At 33.9% G+C, this 7270-nt stretch overlaps 1 protein-coding gene across 1 annotated transcript; it reads right to left on the bottom strand.

Moving 5' to 3' along the window:
* Window positions 1–3426: 3426 nt before the first annotated feature.
* Window positions 3427–4639, bottom strand: LOC126766515 (piggyBac transposable element-derived protein 4-like). Its single transcript, XM_050484280.1, has 2 exons — window positions 3779–4639; window positions 3427–3671 (listed from the first exon to the last, which is right to left on the bottom strand). The coding sequence occupies exons 1-2, from the start codon at window positions 4637–4639 to the stop codon at window positions 3459–3461; spliced, it is 1074 nt and encodes a 357-aa protein (XP_050340237.1). The 3' UTR covers window positions 3427–3458.
* Between the last annotated feature and the right edge of the window lie 2631 nt (window positions 4640–7270).

Here is a 7270-nt window from a genome sequence, read left to right as displayed (position 1 = left end):
TAAAGCCATAACGGCAGTGCATTTGGAAGAATTCGACAATCTTATATTCAGGTATAAAGTCGATTTTCTTGTATATACACATTTAGCAGTCGATATTGAGTTGCTTCAAATCATTAACATCAAATATTTAAGTTAATTAACCTTCTTCATCTTGCTGAAGTTGACATAAAGCCATAACGGCAGTGCATTTGGAAGAATTCGACAATCTTATATTCAGGTATAAAGTCGATTTTCTTGTATATACACATTTAGCAGTCGATATTGAGTTGCTTCAAATCATTAACATCAAATATTTAAGATAATTAACCTTCTTCATCTTGCTGAAGTTGGCATAAAGCCATAACGGCACTGAATTTGGAAGAATTCGACAATCTTATGTTCAGGTATAAAGTCGATTTTCTTGTATATACACATTTAGCAGTCGATATTGAGTTGCTTCAAATCATTAACATCAAATGTGTAAGATAATTAACCTTCTTCATCTTGCTGAAGTTGGCATAAAGCCATAACGGCACTGAATTTGGAAGAATTCGACAATCTTATGTTCAGGTATAAAGTCGATTTGCTTGTATATACACATTTAGCAGTCGATATTGAGTTGCTTCAAATCATTAACATCAAATATTTAAGTTAATTAACCTTCTTTATTTTACTAAAGTTGACATAAAGCCATAACGGCAGTGCATTTGGAAGAATTCGACAATCTTATATTCAGGTATAAAGTCGATTTTCTTGTAAATACACATTTAGTAGTCGATATTGAGTTGCCATAATTCACTAATTTAACATATTTAACATAATTAACCTTCCTCATCTTACTGAAGTTGACATAAAGCCATAACGGCACTGAATTTGGAAGAATGCGATAATCTTATGTTCAGGTATAAAGACGATTTTCTTGTATATACACATTTAGCAGTCGATATTGAGTTGCTTCAAATCATTAACATCAAATATTTAAGATAATTAACATTCTTCATCTTGCTGAAGTTGACATAAAGCCATAACGGCAGTGCAGTTGGAAGTATTTGACAATCTTATATTCAGCTATAAAGTCGATTTTCTTGTATATACACATTTAGCAGTCCATATTGAGTTGCTTCAAATCATTAACATCAAATATTTAAGACAATTAACCTTCTTCATCTTGCTGAAGTTGGCATAAAGCCATAACGGCAGTGCATTTGGAAGAATTCGACAATCTTATATTCAGGTATAAAGTCGATTTGCTTGTATATACACATTTAGTTGTCGATATTGAGTTGCCCTAAATCACTAATTTAACATATTTAAGTTAACTAACCTTCTCCATCTTACTGAGGTTGACATAAAGCCATAACGGCAGTGAATTTGGAAGAATTCGACAATCTTATATTCAGGTATAAAGTCGATTTGCTTGTATATACACGTTTAGCAGTCGATATTGAGTTGCTTCAAATCATCATTAACATCAAATATTTAAGTTAATTAACCTTCTTTATCTTACTGAAGTTGACATAAAGCCATAACGGCATAACGGCAGTGCATTTGGAAGAATTCCACAATCTTATATTTAGGTATAAAGTCGATTTTCTTGTAAATACACATTTAGTAGTCGATATTGAGTTGCCATAATTCACTAATTTAACATATTTAAGTTAATTAACCTTCCTCATCTTACTGAAGTTGACATAAAGCCATAACGGCACTGAATTTGGAAGAATTCGACAATCTTATGTTCAGGTATAAAGTAGATTTTCTTGTATATACACATTTAGCAATCGATATGGAGTTACTTCAAATCATTAACATCAAATATTTAAGTAAATTAACCTTCTTCATCTTACTGAAGTTGACATAAAGCCATAACGGCAGTGCATTTGGAAGAATTCGGCAATCTTATATTCAGGTATAAAGTCCATTTTCTTGTATATACACATTTGTCAGTCAAAATTGAGTGGCTTTAAATCATTAATATCAAATATTTAAGATAATTAACCTTCTTCATCTTGCTGAAGTTGACATTAAGCCATAACGGCAGTGCATTCGGAAGAATTTGACAATCTTATATTCAGGTATAAAGTCGATTTTCTTGTAAATACACATTTAGTAGTTGATATTGAGTTGCCATAATTCACTAATTTAACATATTTAAGTTAATTAACCTTCCTCATCTTACTTAAGTTGACATAAAGCCATAACGGCACTGAATTTGGAAGAATTCGACAATCTTATGTTCAGGTATAAAGTCGATTTTCTTGTATATACACATTTAGCAGTCGATATTGAGTTGCTTCAAATCATTAACATCAAATATTTAAGATAATTAACCTTCTTCATCTTGCTGAAGTTGGCATAAAGCCATAACGGCAGTGCATTTGGAAGAATTCGACAATCTTATATTCAGCTATAAAGTCGATTTTCTTGTATATACACATTTAGCAGTCGATATTGAGTTGCTTCAAATCATTAACATCAAATATTTAAGTTAATTAACCTTCTTCATCTTACTGAAGTTGACATAAAGCCATAACGGCAGTGCATTTGGAAGAATTCGACAATCTTATATTCAGGTATAAAGTCGATTTTCTTGTATATACACATTTAGCAGTCGATATTGAGTTGCTTCAAATCATTAACATCAAATATTTAAGTTAATTAACCTTCTTTATTTTACTGAAGTTGACATAAAGCCATAACGGCAGTGCATTTGGAAGAATTCGACAATCTTATATTCAGGTATAAAGTCGATTTTCTTGTAAATACACATTTAGTAGTCGATATTGAGTTGCCATAATTCACTAATTTAACATATTTAAGTTAATTAACCTTCCTCATCTTACTGAAGTTGACATAAAGCCATAACGGCACTGAATTTGGAAGAATTCGACAATCTTATGTTCAGGTATAAAGTCGATTTTCTTGTATATACACATTTATCAGTCGATATTGAGTTGCTTCAAATCATTAACATCAAATATTTCAGCTAATTAACCTTCTTCATTTTACTGAAGTTGACATAAAGCCATAACGGCAGTGCATTTGGAAGAATTCGACAATCTTATATTCAGGTATAAAGTCGATTTTCTTGTATATACACATTTGTCAGTCGATATTGAGTTGCTTTAAATCATTAACATCAAATATTTAAGATAATTAACCTTCTTCATCTTGCTGAAGTTGGCATAAAGCCATAACGGCAGTGCATTTGGAAGAATTCGACAATCTTATATTCAGGTATAAAGTCGATTTTCTTGTATATACACATTTAGTAGTTGATATTGAGTTGCCCTAAATCACTAATTTAACATATTTAAGTTAATTAACCTTCCTCATCTTACTTAAGTTGACATAAAGCCATTCGGTGCCTTATGATGCGGTAAGTGCATCATAAGGGTCTGCCCAGACCCATAAAAATAATGTAAGAAATACGGTTTTAAAAATAATTGTATTTATTTATTTGAACGGATTAGTATTAATTATGAAGAGCAATTGGGTTTACAACTATATAGTTGCATGGAATGTTCATTAAGACATATGGGACGATTACATTTGCTGCAGTTATAACGAGTTTTACGTCGCTTTTTCGAAGAAGAAGCAGCACAATGGTAGCACGATGACCGTTTTGAAGCAACTTGAGCATATGATTGTTGCTGTGTTGCATCTGATGTCGATGGACAAGATTCCGGTACCTAAAAGTAGCGAAATAATTTATTTTAAATTAGTAAATATGAATACATGCATACACATATCTTTATACGCGGAGATATATGTAGGTGTGTATATAATTCATACTCACCTTGATATTGAAAAGATTCATTGCTTGTCTTATATGAGCAAACCTCCATACTAATGGGTTAGTCGCCCGTTTCGTCATATGTGGAATAACTAGCTGCCGTGCCAATTCAATGATAAATGAGCGCCTCTTATCACTCTGCTTTGTCGGATTCAGCTCGTCATAGATGATGAATGAGGCCAAACCGGCAATATCCAGCATATTATAAAACATTGCCAGTGGCCAACGGTTTGTCGAGCGTTTGCACGAATAGCCAGTCAACATTTGATCCATTGTATCTACCCCCGCTTTAAATTTATTGTAGTCCAAAATTTGATCTGGCTTGAATCCTTTCAATGGATCGGTGCTTTGTCGGTAATGGGCAGTGGATAACATAATTACTGGCTTTTTCGGCTTTGCCATATACGAGCACAGACCGATATTATTATTGTGATAACAAAATAAAGTGCTTTTAACATCACGCTTCGGGTTAAGCAATTCATGCGGAATGATGGTCTTATTTTTTCTTACGGTACCGACAAAAGCCACTCTACGATTCATCAACATTTCTGCCAAGTTGTATGTTGAAAAAAAATTGTCAGCATAAACAGTCCTACCGCTGTCCATATAATTTTGCATCAATTTCATGACGACCCGTTCACCTTGATTCGTTTCTCGCTGGCCACCTGGTGGTTTTCCAGTATAAATTATACCTTTCAAAGGGTAGTTTGAAACAGAGTCACAAATCCACCACACTTTCATGCCATATTTTGCCGGCTTACTCGGAATATATTGGGTGAATCGAGTGCGCCCACGATATGGAAATAACTGTTCATCGACGGTTACATGACAATCCGGAGTGTATGCTTTCTCTAAATTGGCCATCAGCATGAGCCATACATCGTCCAGGGCAGCAGTTTTGCTTTCGTTTCGAAATTCAACCTCTCAGCACGAGTACCACTGTTATCCAAACGGATGAAAGTAGTTAAGCTCTTGAACCGATTCAATGACATAGTGGCCTTATAAATTGGCATATTGTAGCTGGCCCACAATTCTTTCGCTGGCTGAGAATTCGAGTGGAATACACCAGCAATAAGTAGCATCCCAAAAAAAGCATACATTTCGTCTTCGTCAGTCATTACCCAAGAACGCTGTTTATTACTGGGATGCTTTTCATTCCATAGACGAAACGCTTCAACGGCTTTTCTGTTGGTTTCCCGCACAATGATACTTACGATTTCAGGAGACAGCAATAGCTTGAAAAGAGCTTTATGACTCTGTGACGCTCCTCGTAGTGGCCCTTTACGAGTAAAAGTTGTAACATTGTGACAACGAGGCCTTCCAGGTGGTGGAGGATTTGAATTCCACATTCTACCATCTTTCGACCTGTATATAAGGCCCTGGGTAATAGATGTGCTGCATGATTCCATTGTAGTTGAAGCCTCAAGGGCGATAGCTTCTCTATACAAATCCTCAATATCATCATGGTTTTCATCCAGAACAGCCTCTAACTCGATTTCCTGTTCTATATCTGATGCTTCACCGAAGTCATCTTCATCTGGAAAATATTCATCATCTTCTACGTCGCCACTTGTTTCAAATGGATCGGACTCCTGTCCCATAATTTCTTCAATTTGTGCCTGAAGTCGCTGACGTTCTTCCGGATTCACATTTGCTGCGTTTAGTTTACGAAGCAAACGCGTCAACACATCAACTTCATCCATATTTACTTGTTCCATTTTATTTAAAAAAAAACACTTCCCACTAATTAAAAAACACGTGTTCACTTCAATTGTCAAATGTCAACTAAAAAATTATCTCTGCCGCTGCCTCCGGTAACAGTTTAGTTGTTTACACCTAACGGTTAACCAATTTACATGAGAAGCTTATATGGGTCTGCACAGACCCATGTGAGCTTAATAAACGAAATTAGTTTAAAATTATTATTTTTACAACAAATATAGCAAAAATCTTAATTTTGCTACTTCATTGTGTTTAGCACACTACATTTTAGGAAGTCATGGACTAAGAAGCCTCAGATATTAAAAATAAAAGATCTACATACATTTAAAGATCGAATGGGTCTGGCCATTGAGTTGCTTCAAATCATTAACATCAAATATTTAAGTTAATTAACCTTCTTTATTTTACTGAAGTTGACATAAAGCCATAACGGCAGTGCATTTGGAAGAATTCGACAATTTTATATTCAGGTATAAAGTCAATTTTCTTGTATATACACATTTAGTAGTCGATATTGAGTTGCCATAAATCACTAATTTAACATATTTAAGTTAATTAACCTTCCTCATCTTACTGAAGTTGACATAAAGCCATAACGGCACTGAATTTGGAAGAATTCGACAATCTTATGTTCAGGTATAAAGTCGATTTTCTTGTATATACACATTTAGCAGTCGATATTGAGTTACTTCAAATCATTAACATCAAATATTTAAGTAAATTAACCTTCCTCATTTTACTGAAGTTGACATAAAGCCATAACGGCAGTGCATTTGGAAGAATTCGGCAATCTTATATTCAGGTATAAAGTCCATTTTCTTGTATATACACATTTGTCAGTCAAAATTGAGTGGCTTTAAATCATTAATATCAAATATTTAAGATAATTAACCTTCTCCATCTTGCTGAAGTTGACATTAAGCCATAACAGCAGTGCATTCGGAAGAATTTGACAATCTTATATTCAGGTATAAAGTCGATTTTCTTGTAAATACACATTTAGTAGTTGATATTGAGTTGCCATAATTCACTAATTTAACATATTTAAGTTAATTAACCTTCCTCATCTTACTTAAGTTGACATAAAGCCATAACGGCACTGAATTTGGAAGAATTCGACAATCTTATGTTCAGGTATAAATTCGGTTTGCTTGTATATGCACATTTAGCCGTCGATATTGAGTTGCTTTAAATCATTAACATCAAATATTTTAGATGAAGTTGACATAAAGCCATAACGGCAGTGCATTTGGAAGAATTCGACATTCTTATATTCAGATATAAAGTCGATTTGCTTGTATATACACATTTAGCAGTCGATATTGAATTGCTTCAAATCATTAACATCAAATATTTAAGATAATTAACCTTCTTCATCTTGCTGAAGTTGGCATAAAGCCATAACGGCAGTGCATTTGGAAGAACTCGACAATCTTATATTCAGGTATAAAGTCGATTTGCTTGTATCGGGTGATTTTTTAAGAGCTTGATAACTTTTTTTAAAAAAAAAACGCATAAAATTTGCAAAATCTCATCGGTTCTTTATTTGAAACGTTAGATTGGTTCATGACATTTACTTTTTGAAGATAATTTCATTTAAATGTTGACTCATGTGGTTTCAACAAGATGGCGCTATATGCCACACAGCTCGCGATTCTATGGCCATTTTGAGGGAAAACTTCGGAGAACAATTCATCTCAAGAAATGGACCCGTAAGTTGGCCACCAAGATCATGCGATTTAACGCCTTTAGACTATTTTTTGTGGGAAATTA

This window comes from Bactrocera neohumeralis, unplaced genomic scaffold (genome assembly GCF_024586455.1).
Source record: "Bactrocera neohumeralis isolate Rockhampton unplaced genomic scaffold, APGP_CSIRO_Bneo_wtdbg2-racon-allhic-juicebox.fasta_v2 ctg1469, whole genome shotgun sequence".
NCBI lineage: Eukaryota > Metazoa > Arthropoda > Insecta > Diptera > Tephritidae > Bactrocera > Bactrocera neohumeralis.
Note: the sequence above shows the minus strand (reverse complement) of the source record. Positions and strands in the feature narration are given on the sequence as shown.